This window comes from Natator depressus, chromosome 7 (assembly GCF_965152275.1).
Source record: "Natator depressus isolate rNatDep1 chromosome 7, rNatDep2.hap1, whole genome shotgun sequence".
In the NCBI taxonomy this organism is placed as follows: domain Eukaryota; kingdom Metazoa; phylum Chordata; order Testudines; family Cheloniidae; genus Natator; species Natator depressus.
The window spans coordinates 74,932,970-74,956,016 of record NC_134240.1 but is presented as its reverse complement, the minus strand read 5'-3'; the positions used below and the strand labels follow the sequence as shown (position 1 = coordinate 74,956,016).

The window sequence follows — 23,047 nt, the reverse complement described above, 5'->3', positions numbered from 1 at the left end:
AGATATTACTTACTTGATTTGTTTTGTTTCCGCTTGGGGCTGCCAATTGACGAGACAAATTCACTATGAGCTGAGGGACCGATACCATTACGATCTCTCCAGTTATCAGATTCACTACCACTTCCCAAATGTTCCCGACTGCTGGAACGTGAGAGAGACATTGATGAACCCTGCAAGAGACCACAAGGAAAATTACTGCAGAAACAGAAGTGTTTAACTGTCAAATTGTAGTATGTTTCTCTGAAGCAGCCCAGTTAAACACAACAGCTTTTCAACAATTTTAAATATGCTGCCTGCAGTTAAATATGAACCAACTAATTATTACAATTTATGCATTTAGACAGAACTGCTGTTTTTGTAATAAGTTTAAGCAGAAGTTACTTTTTAAAAAACACTAGCTTCATATCAAAATGCTCTAAATTCTTAACCTTTTGTCACAAAAATTTTTCTATGGTCTCTTCCTCTCACACAGCTATCTACCTAGCATCTCGAAGTAACATACAAGTAGCCCACATTACCTCAGTACTAATTGCAGTCTATACATTAAATTTGATTGTTTACATTAATAAGTCAGAAATTACCAACATTAACCACAAAAAGAAAAGGAAGACTTGTGGCACCTTAGAGACTAACACATTTATTTGAGCATAAGCTTTCGTGAGCTACAGCTCTCTTCATCGGATGCATTCAGTGGAAAATACAGTGGGGAGATTGCATCCGATGAAGTGAGCTGCAGGTCACGAAAGCTTATGCTCAAATAAATGTTAGTCTCTAAGGTGCCATAAGTCCTCCTGTTCTTTTTGCGGATACAGACTAACACGGCTGCTACTCTGAAACCAACATTAACCAGACAGTAGAATCTGAGATGCTGCAGTTAATTCCTGTTTCAGTATCTGGAATTGGATGGTATAAGGGCTGGTAAAGGTTGACGTTTTTGTGTTTGTTTTGTTTTACAGCAGCCAGAGTATACATGGACTATGCATGGGGTGAAGCCTGACTGGGGAAAAGGATACATTTCCACAAAGCTCCAGATGAAACCTTCTCTCTTGAGTTTATCTGTTATAGAGCTTCTCAGACAATAAAGAGTGTGATGAGTGAATGAGTTAATTGGAACTGTAGATGAGAACAAGACCAAAGCAAAGAGTACAAGTGACAAGTTACTACTGTACAGTCTCACTCCTGTAAGCCTTCCAAACTAGCACTATTTTGCTTATTCCCACCAGCTTCACCAACCCTTTCTAACAAACAGCAGGAAGGATCACAGGAGTTTAATAGAGCTGTTCCTTAATACATTTAAAATGACAGAGGATAACTGCCATCACTGGAAAGAAAAGAAGAACTATTTTCCAGGTGGACAAATTAGGTTGGTGGACAGTGTGGTGAATATGGAGTGAAAGAAGGGACAGAATCCAAGTCTGTTTTAAAAGAAAATAAAGGACTATCTACAATATGTCTGACCAAGGTGGTGATTACAAATTGTGATACAATAAAATGTGAGCTAGCAATGCTGGGAAATAAAACACAAAGTAAAATATCACAGGGAGAAACAAATGTGTCCAGTGAGCTTAGTTTGCAAATGGATTTCCCAAACGTTAGCACTGGATATCAAGACAATTGCTATTTACTGAAGAGCAGTTCTTCAGCATATCCCTTCTGGGCCACATCAAGAATGAAAATGTAAGGGGTAAAGTGACCAGTAGTGCTTTCTGATATGAATAACAAAGTCTTGAAAACTGCCAAAGGGAAGCAGGGAATATATTACAAGAGATGTAGGATTTTTATTTTCCCCAGATGTTTGCATAACAGCACATACCAAAATGGGAACTGGAGTCATTGTAAAAATAAGAGTTTAGCAGTTGAAAGAGCTGAGGATGTGGTTTGTGCCTGGTCAGACTCCAAATGACTAAGGCCCAAAACCTTTTTCTTCTGGAATAATGTCTCTGCTAATAAACTTGTAGAAACAGTGAGCGTATAATGGTTTGGAGAAAATGGGAAACAGCTTAACAAATATACAAAGACAAATCAGTCGGATAGCTGAGAAGTAACGTTAGCAGTATATTTTATCAGAAAATTGGCATTGAGTTTTGCTTTACATTTTTCTTCTTCCGTGTTTCTGGCTTACACATTCAATACTGCAAACCTACCACATATATCTGAAAGACATATGTTAACTTTATGCATGCCAAAGGGGAAGCTCCATGCCACACCTTTATTGTGGTTTAATATGTGTACTGCACCCAAAGTAGTATGGGAAGGTGCCTCCCAGGTCAGTCAAGGTCCCTGCCCAAGGAGCCCACCTACCTAGAATTTAGACAACATGAATGAGGGTGGAAATAAAGAAGAGGTAGGCTTTGGTAGGGCTGGACAGGGTTACACCAGCATAATGCAATGGAAAACAATGTCAGAATTACTACAAATAATGGAGTTTAAGCAGAGGACAGGGCCTTCTCTGACTTTAGGCCTTCTAGTAAGCCCTCTGTGAAGTTTACAGCTGCTCTTTCCCAGCAGAGTCCCTAAGGGATGAGGTGCCACTCTCCTTGCACAGGAGTGAATCCCAGTGCAGCAACTCCCAGGGACAAAGGAAGTTTGTACTCACAAACGTACCCCTGTACTCACAAACGTCACTCTACTGATCCGCAGCAAGCTATATTACAGTTTACTTTCATACTAAAGGAATGTTTTGTTTTTTTCCTCATGAAACATAGCAACCAACTAGGCTAGATTTCAATGAGTGGTGTAAGATACTGCTTCCCTTTACTGATGCATTGAACCAAATCATCCCACTCCTGTGTTGTTCTTAATTTGTTCCACAAGAGCAATTGTTGGGAACAGATTTTTTAAAAACTGAAGATTAACAATGGAATTCCCATTATTCTATTCTATTCCCATTATTCCCAGATACAAGGAGCTTTTTGCTGGAAGAGATTATGCAGTATCTTCAAGCACTAATGCTGTTAAGAATCTTATTTACAAGATTGCCTTTTACAACCATATAAACATTGAAGTTTAAGAAATGCCTATGCAATTTACTGAAAACATTTAAAATGTTCTGTAATTTTACATACTTCATACGTAGTGGTCATAGACGGCTTGTATGATACATGATTAGCTCTTCTTAGTTCCTTGATTGTTTCTGCAGGCATAGATTTGGAGAATCCTAGGCCACTCCATGTATTTGTTGGAGTTCTCACTTCTGTTACAACAGGCTTCTTTAACATAGCTTAAAAAATACAAAGAAAAAGACATTTATAAGCATTAAGCTCAGTGCATTGACAGATAAATGCATCTTTCAGGCCAAATACTGACATTCTGGACACAAATGGATCACATTAGCCCACAGAACAGTACATTCTCAGCATCTCAGATCCCCAGTGGGGCCTGATTCCCACCCTTTCTTAAACCACTGTAAGACAGCAGTAAGTCTATTGAAGCTAGAGAGTAGTAAACACTGTGCGGAAGGAAGTGAAGAGAATCAGGTCCATGATGTTTAAAGAAAAAAGCAACCATTTTCCAAATGAGTTGCAATGTGCTTGTTAAAATTAGTCTGATACTAATTTATCCCCAAAGTTCTTACAAATACCAGAAGGTTTCAGATCTATAGTGTTACTAGCAGTCTATATACTCTAATAATGTAACTACCATATAACTTCTGAATTTGTACTAATAATAGTCTATAAACTAGTATCAAAATATCCACAAAATACATTTGACAGAAATACACTGAGTTCATTGTACTTATGAACTTTTCATTGTAGCTAAAAACATATAAAAACTGCAAAACTGAACCTTAGAAAAATCATTTGACCAGTGTACTGACAAATAGATGCATGTTAGAAGTCACCGTTTCTTCGCATACCTTTGGTTGCTAATAGCTTCTTCTGTTCATAGTCAAATGCCTAAAAATTAAACAGACACAAAATGTCTTAATTGCTGCTCTAAGTAAATGTCATTCCTGTGCACAGCTCTTTCTAAAAACAAAGATTCTGATCACGGTCCATGAATTCATCTAGGAAGAACGTTAAGCACCGCACAACAATGTAACAGTAGTCCAATGAAAGCCTGACATACATAAAACATTCATTCAAAACTAGCTAATTAGTACTGTAAATTATTCTCTCCCACTTTCATGTGAGTTGTAGCAGTATGTGAAGTCTGCATAGGTAGTGTTTTTACAAGGCATTACTTGAGATCTTTTTTTTGAATTGTCTGTTGATGAAGTGTTTAAAACTCTAGAGGAAACAAGTCAGAATTATAATAGGAAAACAATAATTAAACAAGTACACTAAGTAGTAATTTTCTGCACAAAGTTCTCTGGACTATACCTTTTGCAGATTAGATTCTTTTCCATCTTCATTTTAAATTCCCTTATTCAGATAAATATCTTGATGTAGTACAGGAAAACATGTCATTATACTGCTCATTATAATGAGAGGAATAAAAATGTTTCTAATTTTTGGATGCTAATTCTTTAGTAAATTACATTTGTTCTTTCCATTACAGAGCAGTAAATCTGTTCACACAAATATGCATTACAAAAGGCATTATTTTGCAGAGTCTGATTAGTAAAGGGATATCTGATGTTGTGCAGGGCTTTGGAATGATCCAAAGATATTTTTTCCCCTTGGAAGACTAGAACTTTGGTCATGGTAAAGGTGAACGCTTTGAATCTCAACCAGTGATTGACTATCTATTTGCCACAGAGGCCTATGTAAAGGGCTCATCTATAGAGAGAAATTTACCAGAAGAACTATACTGGTATGACGATACTGCTAACTTTATGCCAGTATAACCCCTGTGCGGACACAATTATTCTGGTATAAGAGAGCTTTTTTCCATTTTGCCTTATACCACTTTCAAAGTGAAATAAACTAAACTGGAAAAAGGCACTCTTATTCTGGAATAAGGGTGTCCACACAGGGAGTTACACGAGCATAACTATAACAGTATAATTATACCAATATAGCTCTGCTGGTGACCCTGTGTAGACAAAACACACGTACAATGACCCTGTGTAGACAAAAGCCAGAGGCAGGACTTCACTAACAGACATAAAGAAACAAATGCATGTTGACATGTCTTATGAAAAGTCTCAAGTAGCATTTCTATGAACAACATGTCTCTTCTCAAAGCCATAACATTTTTACGTGTGTGTCCACACACATACAGCGAACATGAGAGATTTAGCTTAGATATTAGGAAAATCTTTCTAACTGTCAAGATAGTTAATTATTGGAACAGATTATCTTGTGAGGTTGTACAATCCCTGTAACTGGACGTTTTAAAGAACAGGTTAGACAAACATCTGTAGAGATGGTCTACATATACTTAATTCTTACTCAGCCAGGGATATGTACTAGATGACCTCCTCTTCATGTCTCTTCCAGACCTACATTTCTATGAAATTAAGTTTATTCCCTGCTTATATTTGTATTACATTTATTCTTTTCTTTCATCAGAATTTTGAGAAGAATATTCAGGAGATTTTTGTGTTTGAATAGCAGGTTTTGTTGCTCTCTAATACTTCCTTTGGAGTGCATATACAAGAATGTGATTGGATAAATCCAATTAGATAGGAAAGTTCTATAAAAGTCACAAATGTATTTGATTGCCTACTTGAGAAGGCTGAATAATTCTCTCCATCAAATCATGTCACAAAATATCTAAAATCCACACACAGCCAAAAAAGCCTAGAAACCTCCACGAAGAAAGTTTAAAGAACATTTTATACACATATGGTTTTTTGCTATTAGCAGGCAATGCCTCTTATAATGAACTGGTAACTGGATTCAGCCTAAAAGAACTGAGAGAAGGGTTGGAGAGAAGAAAGATAACTTCAACTTCTGCATCTTCTCATATTCCTAGATACAGTTTAATTTGTCTTTATCTAACATTAGATGTAAGCTCATATTTATGCTTTACATTATCAGTTTGAAAATGCACCATGCTGTGGGAGGAAATTGAAGGGGGTAACACTGTTCAATGCTTTTGTCTACAATCCAAACATTGACAAAGTCATGTAGCCAGCCAAGCCAGTCACTTCATTACATTGGACATTTATCAATGGTAACAATGCACTAGATTTGGGTGTATCAATAGGTACCTGCATATTTACATATGACGACTGTGGAACAAGGCGCACTCTTTCAGAATTCTGTTGGGCAGCTGCTGCCCTCTCCGCTGCTCGTTCACTACCAGGAGCCTTTTTATCAGCAACGGGACTTTCAGAAGCACTCAGCTCAGAATCAGAAAGCAATCTCTCTGTGGTGCTGGAAAAGTAAAGGCAGTTGTTCCTCAGAATTATCTGTAATGGTTTCAATCACTACTCTTTGTTTTAAACAATGAGCATTCAGTGCAATGAATAAATGAACTACTCTCGCCAGAAAGTTGATAGTAAATCTGAAGAAAAACCAGTACACAAACATTACATTTTTAAGAAACATTTTCTAAGGCATCAACTGTTCTTTTCAGACACACGTGTTGCTGTGTTAACTAAAGATTGTGTGTCTTCATGCTCACTTCTTTATTTTCCATGGCTACATGTTTTTCTGGGATTTCATTAATAGTTTCCCCAGCAGATTCCATTTTTTCTCCAATTCAGATATTTTTGTTGATCTAGTTTACCCTCAGTAGAATCAAAATTAAACTTGAAATTCCCTGAATTGCCAAAAAGAGAGAGTTTCAAGTGAAGCCTTCGAAAATGCTCCAAGTTCCCCCTTCTCCCTAGAAAACCGAAACGCCTTGTAGCTTATGGTCAATAAAGTGAATTGTGATCGGAAGCAAGGCAAGGGAAAACCACCTCTTTATAACTTCAGTCCCACTTACTTACAAAAGCATCTGGTATTATCAACTTTTCTCTACAAACTGCAGCTATAGTCTTCCGCTTACTTTGAGGAACAGAAAAGCAATTGTACTTTAGATTTCTAAAGAATGCCTAGTAAGAAAAGTACCCCAGATAGACTGCCTGGATTCTGAATACTAAAACAAACAAACATTTATATTTAAAATTAGTAAGTCTAGATACTTGAATTTGATCAGCAGGAATTGTCCAGGAAGTTCCAAAGCTGTGTAACTAGAATGAGATATATATACTGAGACTACTGGGTGGAGGCAACTATCATTATAAATCAAAATAAATAAGCTGAGAAAATTAAAATTTAGGCTGAATGAGGGAGTTATTTCGAGGGCTGTCAAGTGATTTAAAAAATTTATCGCAGTGAATCGCACTGTTAAACAATAATAGATATCATTTACTTAAATATTTTTGGATGTTTTCTACATTGTCAAAATATATTGATTTCAATTACAATACAGAATACAAAGTGTACGGTGCTCACTTCATATTTATTTTTATTACAATATTTGCACTGTAAAAAACAAAATAGTATTTTTCAATTCACCTTATACAAGTACTGTAGTGCAATCTCTATCATGAAAGTTGAACTTACAAATGTAGAATTATGTACAAAAAACCCTGCATTAAAAAAATAAAACAATGTAAAACTTTAGAGCATACAAGTCCAATCAGTCCTACTTCTTGCTCAGCCAATCTCACAAACTAACAACTTTGGTTACAATTAGCAGGAGATAATGCTGCCCGCTTCTTGTTTACAATGTCACCTAAAAGGGAGAAAGGGCACTTGCATGGCACTGTTGTAGCCGGTATCGCAAGATATTTACATGCCAGATGTGCTAAAGATTCATATATCCCTTGATGCTTCAACCACCATTCCAGAAGACATGCGTCCATGCTGATGACAGGTTCTGCTCGATAACGATCCAAAGCAGTGTGGACTGACGCATGTTCATTTTCATCATCTGAATCAGATGCCACCAGCAGAAGGTTGCTTTTCTTTTTCGGTGGTTTGGGTTTTGTAGTTTCCGCACCAGAGTGTTGCTCTTTTAAGACTTCTGAAAGCATGCTCCACACCTCACCCATCTCAGATTTTGAAAAGCACTTCAGATTCTTAAATCTTGGGTTGAGTGCTCTAGCTATCTTTAGAAATTTCACATTGATATCTTTTTTGCATTTTGTCAAATTTACAGTGAAAGTGTTCTTAAAATGAACAACATGTGCTGGGTCATCATCCGAGACTGTTATAACAGGAAATATATGGCAGAATGCATGTAAAACACAGCAGGAGACTTACAATTCTCCCCTGAGGAGTTCAGTCACAAATTTTATTAATGCATTATTTTTTTAACGAGCGTCATCAGAATGGAAGCATGTCCTCTGGAACAATGGCTGAAGCATGAAGAGGCAAAAAATCTTTAATGCATTGGACATGTAAACATCTTGCAATGCCAGCTACAACATGTCCATGTGAACACTTTCAGGTGACATTGTTCTCACTTTCAGGTGACATTGTAATTAAGAAGTGGGCAGCATTATCTCCCATAAATTTAAACAAACTTGTTTCTCTTTCTGAGTGGTTGAAAAAGAAGTAGGACTGAGTGGACTTGTAGGCTCTAAAGCAGTGCTTCTCAAGCTATCTGATGTGGGGGACCAGCAATTTTTTTTCCCCAATGGGCGGGCAGACCGGCAGCCGATGGCTCGCGGACTGGCACCAGTCCGCGGACCACCACTTTGAGTAGCACTGCAAAAAAGTTTTACATTGCTTTGTTTTTGAGCGCAGTGATGTAACAAAAAAAATACCCACCTACATTTGTAAGTTGCACTTTCACGATAAAGAGATTGCACAACAGTACTTATATGAGGTGAATTGAAAAATACTGTTTCTTTTGTTTATCATTTTTACAGTGCAAATATTTGTAATAAAAATAATACAAAATGAGCACTGTATACTTTCTGTTCTGTGTTGTAATTGAAATCAATATAATTTGAAAAGCAGAAAAACATCCAAAAATATTTAATAAATTTCTATTGGTATTCTATTGTTTAACAGTGCGATTAATCGCGATTAATTTTTTTGAGTCAATCGCGTGAGTTAACTGCGATTAATCGGCAGCCCTAATTATTTCCTAACAGTGAAGTCTATTATGACTAGATTCTAAAGAGAAGTGGTTGAAAACCCATTTAAGTAATTTAAAAATACATTGGAGAAAACACTAAACAATATATGGGTACTAAGGAATATTCCTGCATTGGAAAAATTATTCAAAAGGCTTTTTCCATTGCTAATTTTCTGTTTTTAAACTTTGTCTTTATTCAAGCTTTGAAAATGTAAGTATTTCCAGAGGATTATTTTTCACTAAGAAAACAAATCTCAAGCACTGTATTTGTCACAGCAAATTAAAGTCAGCTATGAAAATCTATTGGTATTACAAAACACACACAAAATATTACAGAACTAAATGTACAAAAAGCTCCTCAGAGAAGCCAGCCTTGGAGAAAGCAAGGACTTCTGGTAGGCAGATGGAGAGGGAGGAATTCTTAGATGTCAAAAATGTTTACAATATTAACAACTTAAAGGGACTGTTATAAAACAAATAGTTTATTAAATTAAATATGGTTAAAAAATTATTCTCCAATATTCATCAATGAAGGAACCACCCATCTCACCCCAAAGAACATGCTAAATATTATAGTCCATCTCTAAATTCTATGATTCTATACTCGTGAATGTAACATACTGTAAGTGAGAGTTTTTGGTTCCTTGCAGTAATTCTACTGTTTGCCTCTTAGTACAGGACTGTTTGGAAGAACTCATCATTTGCTTCAGATCACTGGCATTTGCTGAATGTGATGGACTTCTTGGCATGCCCACTTCTACAAAAGCATCATTGCAGCCTACAAGACCAAGAAAAAAGAGCTGTAAAATAAAACCCTTTCATATACCAATATCATTGCTGTACAGTATATTTAGAAAATCAGTAGCAATAATTTGCATAGAACTAAAACTATTTCACATGTAAAGGCATATAAAGGGTTAGCATTTAAAGATGTACTAATGTTCTCAAAGTTAGAAAGCACACAACTATACTTCATATATGCATAAAGAATTAGGAGCATACATTCACATAGTATGTGTACTATAAAACTAAGGGATATCTTTTCAAGTTACCTAAGGTTGCAAGTCACTAGTGGTTTTGGATGACTTCAGTTTCTGGGACCAGTCTGAAACACCTTAAGGGGAATGATTTTCAGAAGCTGGATACTCACCACTTTCTAAAAATCCAGAAGCTTTTAAGGTATTTTGAGCTGGGCAATCAAAAACTGAGGCACCCAAAAATCACCAGTTACTATTTAAAATCTTAGCCCAAATGTCAAGTTGAAAATTTCTCCACTGGAAACTAGTACTGCTTTTGCAATGAACAACACACAAATATCTTGGGTTTAAATTCTCACTACTCAAATATTTTTCTTTTTTACTGGTGTATATACATTTTAAGTCAAGTCATTAGGATGACCATGAACCTAACAAAAGAGAACAGACTAGCTTTGAGTGACCTCAGTATTCACTGGAGAGAAATGTAGCCTGTCGCCACAATATTGTTTAATAGCTTTTTTTTAAAGAGCGGATTTTTTTTAAAAAATGGAAAGTTACTAAATTAATTTAGTAAGAACTAAACAACTAAATTAATCAATTAAATCATTGAAACAGAAACAGCCAACTGGCCAGGATCTCTTGGGTCATCAAGTCCAGTCTCAGTCCCCCACCACTATCACAAGTAACCCTGCCCTATAATCCTTGTCATGAATTTATCAAACTCCACCTTAACACTAATTAGGTTGTTCACCCCCCTACTACTATTGGAATTCTGTTCCAGAACCTCACTCCACTGATGGTTAGAAACTTCTTAATTTCTAGCCTAAATTTATTTATGGCCAGTTTATACATATTTATTCTTGTGCCAATATTTTCCATTAGCTGAAATAGTTATTCTCCCTTCCTAATGTTGCCCTCTTGAAGTATTTGAAAGGGAAGTCATATCCCCTGCCAGCCTTTGTTTTGCTAGGCTAAACAAGACAAGCTCTTTTACTCTCCTCTCTTAAGGTAGGCTCTCCACTCCCCGATCATCCCAGTAGCCCTGCACGTGTTCCAGTCTGAACTTATCCTTCTTGAACAGGCTTGACTGGAATTGTATGCAGCATTTCAAATGAGGTTTCACCAGACCCTCACACACAAAAAGTTCCATGATTCAATGACTGTTAGGCCTAATCTACAGAACAGTTTTAGTAACGGTAGAACTATGTAGGTTAAGGGGGTGAGTTTTTAACTGCTATGGTTATATCTGTGCATGGATGCACTTATACTACTACAAATGTGCTTACACTGACAGAGCTTACTCCCCTTCCCACATGGGAATAAACTATATATGGTGTAAGCCAATTTATACCAGTCTAGCTGCATCCACACTAGCTTTAACTACCAGTATAGTTAAAGTTGTGCAACTATTATGTGCAGACAATACGTAATCCATTGGACAACATGTATTTGGGGAGGGGGCATGCTTTCCTCCAATGTCGCTGAGAATAAAATGCTGGCTCAAAAATTAATCTTACCTTTCACAATTTGTCTGTAAAATGCACAAACACTGTCAAACTAATACCATTACCAGCCAGAAGAACACAGGTCAAATGCCAAAACTTACCTTCCGCTGTATTTGACTTGGTGGTCACTTGTTCTGAGGTGCTATGACTATTTGTCTGCCTTGATGAATCACTGTGGTTTGTGCTCAACACATTTTCTCCTAGTGTTGAGGCAGATAGTGCAGCATACTTGATATTTGATGTCTGAAATTATGAGAAGAACACGTTTAAATAAATCTTGGTTTCTGATTTATTTAAGGCAGGCGGAAGATTCTTATTTGGATCTAGGTGGGATAATTTGGCTTAATGTTTTTCAAGTTACATTTTATGAGCATTTTAATTACAATTTGAAATAAATGATCTTAAAGAGTCACAATGGCTGAAAGCAAAGTTTTTTTCCTAGAGTTTTTTCAGAGGAAGCTCATTGCAAACTGAGATCATCTTGTCCAGACCGAACATCACGCCACTTACCTTTACATGACCGTTTAAAGAAGTTGAACCCTTTTTGTTCTCAGATTGCATGCCATTGACATGAATGTCAACGGGAGTCAAGCCAGGGGGGGGAGATGGAGTGTTCTGACTATAATTAGGCACTCCAGATAGTAGAATACTAGTTAAAGCGGCTTGGGCAGTAGATGGTATCATCAGATGTGGTATAGCAGAAAAACCTGTAACAAAAATGAAGCCATATTCTGGTTCACTGACAAATTGAGTACATCAGGCTGAATAAAAGCTGAATTTTATATAAAACCTTTGAATTACAATTATGTTGAAAATGACCAACCAAACCCAATTACGTAATGCATGATCCAACACTTTGGATAAGACGTTTTCCCCATTTTTTTTTTAAAAACCTACAAAGTTGCATGTGACATTATAAAAACACAATTATGTTAGTTTAAAAATCTTCATAGTATTTGGATATTCATGCATTTATAAGAAAATAGAAGACAAGAATTATTCAGTGTAAGAGACTTTAAAGAATGAATGGGTGTGTCTTTTTCGGTTTTCTTTCTAGTGACTAAGAACTAATTTCATTTCTATTTAACTTCTACTGACCTGTGGCACTTGTGTTGGCAAGAGATGTTGCCCATAACGTAGGGCTGGGTGTGCCCGAACTTGGGCTCTGTAGAGGACTAACAGAACTATTAAGGGCATTCAAGAGAGAGTTTGGAGCAGTAGAGGTGTTGACAGATAAGGCAGTAGGACCTAAAAGACCTGTCAAAACAATTATATCCATTATGCATTTGTTTATATAGGAATTGTAAAGAACATTTTTTAAAGGTTATATTAAGTGTTGGTGTTGATTTTTAAAATACTTAAAAAGATTACAGTGCTATTTCTGCTGAGAGAGCATCACACCAATTAGGACAGGGATTTTTGAAGTGCGCACATGCAAATAGGGCAAGGGGAATCACCAAAATCCAGTGGCTGCTAGGACCTGCAGGAGTAATCTAAACAAAAGGAAGGCAAATGTCTGCTCCTTCTATCAATTTGGCTCCCACCACTACAGTACTTAAGTGCCTCTGCCTGCTGCTGCTGCTCATACAGCCACCAAAAGCAGCTTCTCACTCTTTCCTTTCATGTCTCTCCACTGTTTCTGGGAAGCATTGCTTAAGGGTGATGAGGAGGTAAGGGTGATGAGGAGGTAACAGCTACTTTACAGCCCTCCTCACAGCCAGCTCTTCACTTTCTTTAAGCTGTGCCTTCCTTGGAACACAGGGTGGTGCAAACGTGGAGGAGGAAGGAGAGAGGAAGGGGCATATCCATGCTGCCTCCCTCCATCAGCAAACCTCATCACCCCTAAAAAAACATAACCCCATCCAACATCCACAATTTATCCACAAAAGTCCCCACATTTTGTAAATTTGTAAAAGGCTGGTATCATGAATGAGGAGCATGGTATCAAAATGTAAACAGATGGCACAAGCCAAGACTCCAAGACACAAGCATGGATTCTAGGATGCAACCATAAAGGATTGCTGGATTGTGAGTCAAAAGAAAATAAGACTTGTTTGACCCCTTTCCTGTCAGTGATGGTCATGCATGGAGAAGGTTTGAGAACCCAAGTATGGTGGAAAAAAAACATAATACATAAGCTTATACATATTTTTGGTGAACAAAGAGATCAAGCAGTTATAGCTTTTAAACACAAAAAGCTAATTTTCCTGGATTATTTATGGCACAATAATTCTCTTCTAGAAAGAGATGGAAAATATAAACACTCCTGGCTTAGGTTTTATACTGACAGACAAGTGCCAACAACATACGAGTGAAGAAATAGTTGTTTGCAGTGTTGTTGTAGCCGTGTCAGTCCCAGCATATTAGAGACATACGGTGGGTGAGGTAATATCTTGTATTGGACCAAGTGAAGTTGGTAACATAAAAGATATTACCTCATCCACCTTATCTCTGAAGAAACAGTGTCATTCAATATTTAGTTACTACAGTCAGAAACAAATATTACTGCTACCTAAGGCTAATCTTTAAGTAATGTTAAATGGCAGACTACCTACATGTAGTCAAGGAGTCTTTTCCCTGTTCACCGCTTAAGTTTCTATTTGACAAGTCATAATACCTCCAGGAATAAGGGGGTTCATTTGGATAAGGGTTTCTCTGAAAGCCATAAATGGGGTGCCACACTTGACTTATAATCTCTCTCAGGTATTACCCTACCTGAAAAGGAGTACCTCCCTTTACCCATTCAACTTAAAGTATAAAGAGTTTAGTTTTCAAATGTCTAAACTTCTCCATCTTTCAGAGGATACACTGAAATTATTCCCTCTATCCATTACTAAAATATTGGAGGTTGTTTGTAATGACAAATACTTCTGAAATGTCAGGGGTGTGCCTTGAATTTCCCAACATCTAATGCTACTCATAATTCAAAAGTATAGCTGGTCCTGTACTTCCCAATATGTGTGAACTGTGTTTCAAACATTATAAAGCAAGAGTAAAGTATATACCAAGTCCAGTGAGTCCTAACCCTGCTGAGGGCAAGATGTCCAAACCAGGACACGAGAGGCCAACAGGGCATGAGATTGTAGATGGATTTGTTGCTATAGTGACTCCATTACTTTCAAGTCCCAGGAGACGTTTCCTTGCCTCATACATATTTAAGGCATTTCGTTCGACACTTTTTACAATCACAGACTGCAAAAAAGAAATGAAACTGATATGAAGGTGTAATATAATTTCAAGAAAACACAATCTTACAATAATGCTTCAGAGCCACAGGCTTGGTCTACTCTGAAAAGTTATGTCAGCAGATCTATGCTGGTCAGAGATATGAAAAGCCACAACAGTGACCCGACGTAGCTTTGCTGACATAACCCCCAGTGTAGGTGCCGGTATGTCAATGGAAGAGGGCTTCTGTCGACATAGCTAACTTTGTTTGGGGAGGTGGCTGTTCCTACACCGATAGATAAACCCCTTCTCTGTCAGTGCTGGCTGCTTCTACACTATGGGGCTATGCCAGAACAATTATGCCAGTATAATCTACAAACAGTGTAGACACCCCCCCCCAATAAAGTCATAACACAACTTAAAATAGCAGAAACACAATATCCATTAGTGCTTTTTCAGGCATTCAGCAGTTTGTGGCAAGGTTAGAACATTTTTCTTAATGTTTTTGTTCATCTTTAAAAGTGAAAACAGTCTCTCTCAGGAATATTGTTCATTTTTTTAATTAAATGAAGCTAATAAAGTTAGGAAGGATAATTATGGCCTGACTAGGATGATGGAATGGCTCTTTCTAACAGCTACTGTAAGCGTCCAAGCTCTATAGAGGGTAGCCAAGAGAGATGGTTGTTAGATATAGGAGTCTCATGTTTGCTTCCCATTACATTTACAAGAAACATGCTTCATGCAATAAACAAAAAACATGTCTCTCTTCTATTTGCACTAAATGCTATCTATTGAAGTCAATATAGGAGCCTAGGAGTACGAAATGAAAATGATTATTCCCTTTTATTGACTTGAAATGTTCCTACATTTAGAATGAAAGCTGCTGATACAATGGAACATTCACCTGACATTTTACAGTTTGTTTTCAAGCATTTATACATAATGGATTGATTGGACAAGGATCTGAAAGTGATGAACTGGGTAGGTTTAAGGACAGGTGTCCTCAGTTTAAAAGGACAGGTGTCCTTAATTCAACCATTACACGCTGTAAAAAATGATATGAACTAAGACTTCTCTTTTGCCAATCAGAATAGGCCTAGAGATTGTTAAAAATAACAGGGAGTTGTTTGACTTAAGATTTAATCCTGTAAACCAACTCAAGAGCAATTTTAGTTGTGACTACTTCCGTTATCTTCTATGAAGGGTTTGCAGGATCAGTCACTTAGACAAATCAAAAAGAAAAAGGAGTACTTGTGGCACTTTAGGGACGAACAAATTTATTTGAGCATAAGCTTTCGTGAGCTACAGCTCACAAATCAGATGATCCAAATTTTGTCAAATATTTAATACAAAAAAAACCTGCTGTAGAACAGAGCTAGTATAGTATGGAACACTCAACCTGAAGACATTTTTGTAATTCACTGAAAAAAGGCATTTTGATTAGAAAATACTCAGCTTAAATCTAATGAGCCAAATTCTGCTCTTAATGTGTACAGCTTCACTGAAATCAAAGGATGGCACCTCTTTGAACAGAACAGAATTTGGTCGTGTCACCAGTGAAGTACCAAAGTGAAGAAAAGACAAAACAGTGAATGGCTCCTTTAAATGCAATATCCAGGAATGAAGTGTTCAATATTTCATATAGTGTTATGGGGGTTTTGTGTACAGAGAACATACTTAATAGTTTACAAAAAATAGGTTAGGTTTTCACCAACCTTGCTTGGTTGTTTTGGCTTTGGTTTAATGCTGATGAAGACATCTAATTGTTCCATTAGCTGAGTTATAATCTGTGGTTCTATTTCAATTTCTTCCTTCATATCAAACATCAGCACAAGAGGAAGGCAACCCTGGAAAGTTAAATTCAAATGATAAAGTACCCTTGTACCAAATACAACATCGGCTAAAACACAACGGTCAACATTTCCTGTCCTATGTAGCTCAAGATCTTAGCAGATCTGACTGGAACAGTAAGAATGAAATTCTACAAGATCAGTATTACCTCCTACAACACCAACGCTCAGAGAGCTTTCAGAGTAGCAGCCGTGTTAGTCTGTATCCGCAAAAAGAACAGGTGTAGTTGTGGCACCTTAGAGACTAACCAATTTATTTGAGCATAAGCTTTCGTGGGCTACAGCCCACTTCATCAGATGCATAGAATGGAACATATAGTAAGAAGATATTTAATTATCCCCTTATAGTTGGTATGGCTACTTCCACCTTTTCATGTTCTCTGTATCTATCATCTTCTTACTATATGTTCCATTCTATGCATCCGATGAAGTGGGCTGTAGCCCACGAAAGCTTATGCTCAAATAAATTTGTTAGTCTCTAAGGTGCCACAAGTACTCCTTTTCTTGTTCCTCAGAGAGTTTGACAGTTTGACATTTTGAGGATGTGATGGTTTGTTGAGTAAGAATCTCACCTCATAGTGAACAAAGATTAACTCATGGGTTATATACATTCACTATCCAAAATTATAGGATGTTGGAAGGATCGACTTTTGAAAGTATGTACTGTCTAATTGCCACAAACTATTGTCAAGAGAATAGTTAGCAGTACCATTATTTGGTCATATTGTTAACCTTAAAATCATAGCTGGGGTGACGGGAAAAAGAATGTTATAACTGTGAAAAAGAAAATCCCTCTGGATTGTAAAATCTTTAATAAAATTTCCCTTTGCCTCACCACTGAGTAGCTAAATCTGTATTTTCAGAGATTAAGCTGCAACAATTTTGCAATTCAAGAGGTTTTAAAATACGACAACACTGAGAAGAAAACAATTATCATGTAGAAAGTAGCAAATGCGTGCTGCATACTGTGCAAAAAAGGAAAGAAAACATGATTAGTCACCCCAACAATATCAGTTCTGCATAATCACACATTTATATTTTCGTTCCAAAGGGTTTCAAAGTCTCCATAGACTGTACAAGAATCACTTCATCCACCAAGCAATACAACCAGGAAAACAGCAGCAGTTCAATATAGTAAAATTACACTATTCAGCAGTTTAGAGCAGAAAGTGAAGGCAGAAGCAGGAAGCCAAGCCACTTATTTAGGTGTATAAATACGGAGAGCTCTTTCTGAAAATCTCTGCCATAGTATTTTGTCATATTTGACTCTTTTGCTTTACAACCTTTGCACTTCCCTACCAAACTACTTATACTCCATTCCCTTCATTTCCTTAAAACCTAGCCCTTCATTTATGAAAATATTATTTTGGTAGCTGGTAGGTGCCCAGCACTTTTGAAACATCTGACTACTCACATAGGTACTTGAATATGGACTTTGCAGCCCTGAATTTAGGCACCTATTTTTTTAAAAAAAACCCTGGCATATGTTTAATTTTTTTAAAGAGATTATATTCAGATAACTAACAATGTATAAAAGAAAATACCTTCCAAGTTCACCAAAGTTCAAAAGGGATATCGGGAGAAATGAAAAGCAGATAAGAGTGCTTCAAAATAATAATCCAAGATGGTCTAAACTTACAGGTTGGTCCATATAACTAATTGAAGCTTAAGCAAACAGAAAACCACACTATTTTAGGGGACCAACTTTGGGAAGACTATGAAAAACAGATTGACTTCAGAAAGTCAACTTGGCTGAAGAAGCCATAGTCATGAATAACACATTCAAATCAATAATCCCCACTATAACCCATTTTGTTGTGGTAAGAAAAATGCTGAGCACATGTCATACTTGGATTTTCCAACAGCTTTTGTAAAGCCAAAAATGTAATTATTCAATAAGCATTTGAATAAACAAATTCAACTAAAAGTCAAGAAAACAAAACAGCCCAAAATTGAAATTTTACAATCTGGAAGTAAGTTTTAATAAGCGTGCAACATGATTTGGTGGCTGGACTGTAGTTTTGTTATGTTTATAACACCTGGGGGATGGTATTGGAAAAAAGGAAAGAAAGCAAATATGCCCAACCAGAAGGAAGCCAATGCTAAATGGGAAGGCTTCCCCACAAAAAAAAGCAGGTTTTTTCATGGACCAGAGAGTGTTCTTTGAGGGAGATTAAAGAAACAAAACTAACTTTTCAATATGAAAAATAAATTAATACTCTAATGTTATGAGCAAATGGATCATAAATAAAATTATTTTATGCAGTCATTGAAATTAAGTTTCTTGATCTACTGATTAGTGATACTAAATACTGAGAAAAAGACAGATGAATAGGAAAAACCAAACAAACCCCCCAGAAGACAACATGCTGAGCTTTTAACTGTTGACTTCTTTAAAAAAAAAAAACAAAACAACTCTGTCAACTCAAGATAGCAATAAGTTTTTATTTCGAGTCACAATATACACTTGCTTTTCTTTTATGGTTTGCCATTTACCAGTTTCTCATATGGACATTATCTTAACGGCCATATTTGGACACTAGAGGTTCATAAAGATCAAAATGTGTAAGCTAGTGGCAAAGTGATGTAGTTCTCTGATTAGCACACATCTGGAATGTGGAAGGTTTTCCAAGTCAGAATTTAAGGGTACCTGCAATTTATATATCAATATAAATCATGGCCTTTTCGGTGAGTAAACTTGTGTACAACTTGTGTTAATGTCAGGTTTATATTAACATTTACATTTAAGAATAATGCAAATTAACTTTTAATACACAAAATGTATGCATCTTATAAAAAGGAATGTAATACATGTTATTAAAATCTTGTTTGCCATGTTTGTGTCACATTAAATAATTAGTACATTGGACACATATGGGAATCAATAGAAATAATTAGTTTACATCCACAATATTAGTTTCTCAATTTCATTTTGCGAGTGGTGAATTGCTTTTAAAAGTTATCAATATTACTGTGTAGTTTATCCAATCTTTATAGCCTAAAAGAAACATACATATCACCTACCCCAAAGGGTTGAGCATATGGATCTCTTTGTGGCTTTTGGAAGCTCATCCATCGGCCCGCACCGCTTCCCGCAGCCCCCATTGGTCTGCATTGGCGAACCGTAGCCTGTGGGAGCTGTGATCGGCCAAACCTGTGGATGCGGCAGGTAAACAAACTGGCCTGGCCCGCCAGGGGGCTTACCTTGGCATGTCAAAGGTTGCCGATCCCTTACAGTATCATGCATTTCAGTAGTTCACAGGAAGCTTGCTTAGGCTACCTATTTTGTCTTTGTTGATTTTAGGGAGCCATGTAAAGTTTGCTTATAGAAATTGTCAAGCTCAGAGAAATGGCTACATGGGAAAACAGTTCACACTGTTGTATATTTTGCCATCAAATCCATTATTACAAAAATCATGAGCTAGTTTCATTGTCTAGCTCAGAGACAACATCAGCACCTATTTGGCCTGCTTCCAGGAAAGATGGAAGCAGCCAATATTAAATCTGACTATAGCTAGACAGCTTCTGGTACCACAGAAGTCTCAAAAATATAGAAATTTGAGTCCACTGAATGGAGCCAAAAAACACTGTTGAAATTTATTTTAGAAGATCCAAGGAATGAATGCAGCTATTTATGCCATGCAGCTGACCAGGTTAAATAAAGTAGTTAAAAACTTTTAAGTTAGTAAATATCTCTGGCTCCTAATTTTTAATCTCTCTCTCTCTCTCTCTCTATATATATATATATATGTGTGTGTGTATTTTTATATATATATATATATATATATATATATACACACACACACACACACACGTACATATATTTCGTTAGCTTCTCCTTTTAAAAATATGTTCAGTTTTGTCATATCACCTAGCAAATATAGGGACTCTAGCATACATTAAAAATGTCCATTTATTTTTTGTAACGCTTGCTTTTAAAAACATGTTATAGCTACAAAATTGGAAATATGAGTAAATATTTCAAAACATATGGAACAATGCCAGGTTGGACAAACTAAATCTCAATTTGTTCCTCAGTTTAGGTCAGTATACTTCTTAAGGGCTATAGATTTCCTGTAGCTTTGAGCACACAGAAATTAGCGGTGTTTTACCACCAGAAAGTTGAATTTTGCAATATTCTAAAAACATTTCAATAGTTTCTGATGTTTCTTTCCTCCATGCAACAAAGGGTATTTGAAAATTTATATGTTATTCTTATTTATGTTTTGGGGCACTACTGTCTCCCCTATCTTCTTCAGCTTGAATGACAATGGGAGTAGCATACTTTGAAGCTCACTGATGATATACATAGAATAGCTGTCTCCCAATATTTATAAGCATGTCTGTTCAGGAATCAATACACTATTTGATTATATTATTTATAATACAGATAACCATGTACACACATACACACACTCTCCCTCTAGAGGCTCTCTTTCAGTTCAGATGGAGTATGTATGTTGGGGTGGTAAATGAAGGACGAATAGCTCAAAACAGTACAGACATGGGGTTTTAGAAGTCAGTAATATAAGGGCTTGCAATACTTATGTCTCTAATACAAACTTCATTTTTTATTTGTATTCATTAATTGTATATATTTATCTAGTGCAATGAGGTTACATCTACAAGTGATATTCCTACGTTTTCTGTATGTTAGTCTTGATCATATGTTGATCTTGATCATTGGACAAATGACCAGGGAAGAGTATAAAAATGTTGCTCGGGCATGTAGGAATGAAATCAGGAGGGCCAAATCGCACCTGGAGCTGCAGCTAGCAAGAGATGTTAAGAATAAAAAGAAGGGTTTCTTCAGGTATGTTGGCAACAAGAAGAAAGCCAAGGAAAGCGTGGGCCCCTTACTGAATGAGGGAGGCAACCTAGTGACAGAGGATGTGGAAAAAGCTAATGTACTCAATGCTTTTTTTGCCTCTGTGTTCACGAACAAGGTCAGCTCCCAGACTGCTGCGCTGGGCAACACAGCATGGGGAGGAGGTGGCCAGCCCTCTGTGGAGAAAGAGGTGGTTAGGGACTATTTAGAAAATCTGGACGTGCACAAGTCCATGGGGCCGGATGCGTTGCACCCGACAGTGCTAAAGGAGTTGGTGGCTGTGATTGCAGAGCCATTGGCCATTATCTTTGAAAACTCATGGAGATCGGGGGAAGTCCCGGACGACTGGAAAAAGGCTAATGTAGTGCCCATCTTTAAAAAAGGAAAGAAGGAGGATCCTGGGAACTACAGGCCAGTCAGCCTCACCTCAGTCCCCGGAAAAATCATGGAGCAGGTCCTCAAGGAATCAATCCTGAAGCACTTACACGAGAGGAAAGTGATCAGGAACAGTCAGCATGGATTCACCAAGGGAAGGTCATGCCTGACTAATCTAATCGCCTTCTATGATGAGATTACTGGTTCTGTGGATGAAGGGAAAGCAGTGGATGTATTGTTTCTTGACTTTAGCAAAGCTTTTGACACGGTCTCCCACAGTATTCTTGTCAGCAAGTTAAAGAAGTATGGGCTGGATGAATGCACTATAAGGTGGGTAGAAAGTTGGCTAGATTGTCTGGCTCAAAGGGTAGTGATCAATGGCTCCATGTCTAGATGGAGTGCCCCAAGGGTCGGTCCTGGGGCCGGTTTTGTTCAATATCTTCATAAATGATCTGGAGGATGGTGTGGATTACACTCGCAGCAAATTTGCGGATGATACTAAACTGGGAGGAGTGGTAGATACGGTGGCAGGTAGGGATAGGATACAGAGGGACCTAGACAAATTGGAGGATTGGGCCAAAAGAAATCTGATGAGGTTCAACAAGGATAAGTGCAGGGTCCTGCACTTAGGACGGAAGAATCCAATGCACCGCTACAGACTAGGGACCGAATGGCTAGGCAGCAGTTCTGCGGAAAAGGACCTAGGGGTGACAGTGGACAAGAAGCTGGATATGAGTCAACAGTGTGCCCTTGTTGCCAAGAAGGCCAATGGCATTTTGGGATGTATGAGTAGGGGCATAGCCAGCAGACTGAGGGACATGATTGTTCCCCTCTATTCGACATTGGTGAGGCCTCATCTGGAGTACTGTGTCCAGTTTTGGGCCCCACACTACAAGAAGGATGTGGAAAAATTGGAAAGAGTCCAGCGGAGGGCAACAAAAATGATTAGGGGTCTGGAACACATGACTTATGAGGAGAGGCTGAGGGAACTGGGATTGTTTAGTCTGCAGAAGAGAAGAATGAGGGGGGATTTGATAGCTGCTTTCAACTACCTGAGAAGTGGTTCCAAAGAGGATGGTTCTAGACTATTCTCAGTGGTAGAAGATGACAGGACAAGGAGTAATCGTCTCAAGTTGCAGTGGGGGAGGTTTAGGTTGGATATTAGGAAAAACTTTTTCACTAGGAGGGTGGTGAAACACTGGAATGCGTTACCTAGGGAGGTGGCAGAATCTCCTTCCTTAGAAGTTTTTAAGGTCAGGCTTGACAAAGCCCTGGCTGGGATGATTTAATTGGGGATTGGTCCTGCTTTGAGCAGGGGGTTGGACTAGATGACCTCCTGAGGTCCCTTCCAACCCTGATATTCTATGATATGGTAAT

At 37.5% G+C, this 23,047-nt stretch overlaps 1 protein-coding gene across 2 annotated transcripts in view; it reads right to left on the bottom strand.

Moving 5' to 3' along the window:
- BICC1 (BicC family RNA binding protein 1) overlaps positions 1-23,047 on the bottom strand; it is a 220,589-nt gene that overhangs the window by 11,596 nt on the left and 185,946 nt on the right. For both annotated transcript variants that reach the window (XM_074958792.1, XM_074958793.1), the window contains 10 exons: positions 16,333-16,464; positions 14,458-14,644; positions 12,551-12,709; positions 11,963-12,159; positions 11,554-11,695; positions 9,592-9,748; positions 6,101-6,266; positions 3,857-3,896; positions 3,066-3,220; positions 14-170 (listed from right to left, as the gene is read on the bottom strand). In XM_074958792.1, the coding sequence (XP_074814893.1) occupies positions 14-170; positions 3,066-3,220; positions 3,857-3,896; positions 6,101-6,266; positions 9,592-9,748; positions 11,554-11,695; positions 11,963-12,159; positions 12,551-12,709; positions 14,458-14,644; positions 16,333-16,464 (1,492 nt within the window). The remainder of the gene's footprint in view (positions 1-13; positions 171-3,065; positions 3,221-3,856; positions 3,897-6,100; positions 6,267-9,591; positions 9,749-11,553; positions 11,696-11,962; positions 12,160-12,550; positions 12,710-14,457; positions 14,645-16,332; positions 16,465-23,047) is intronic.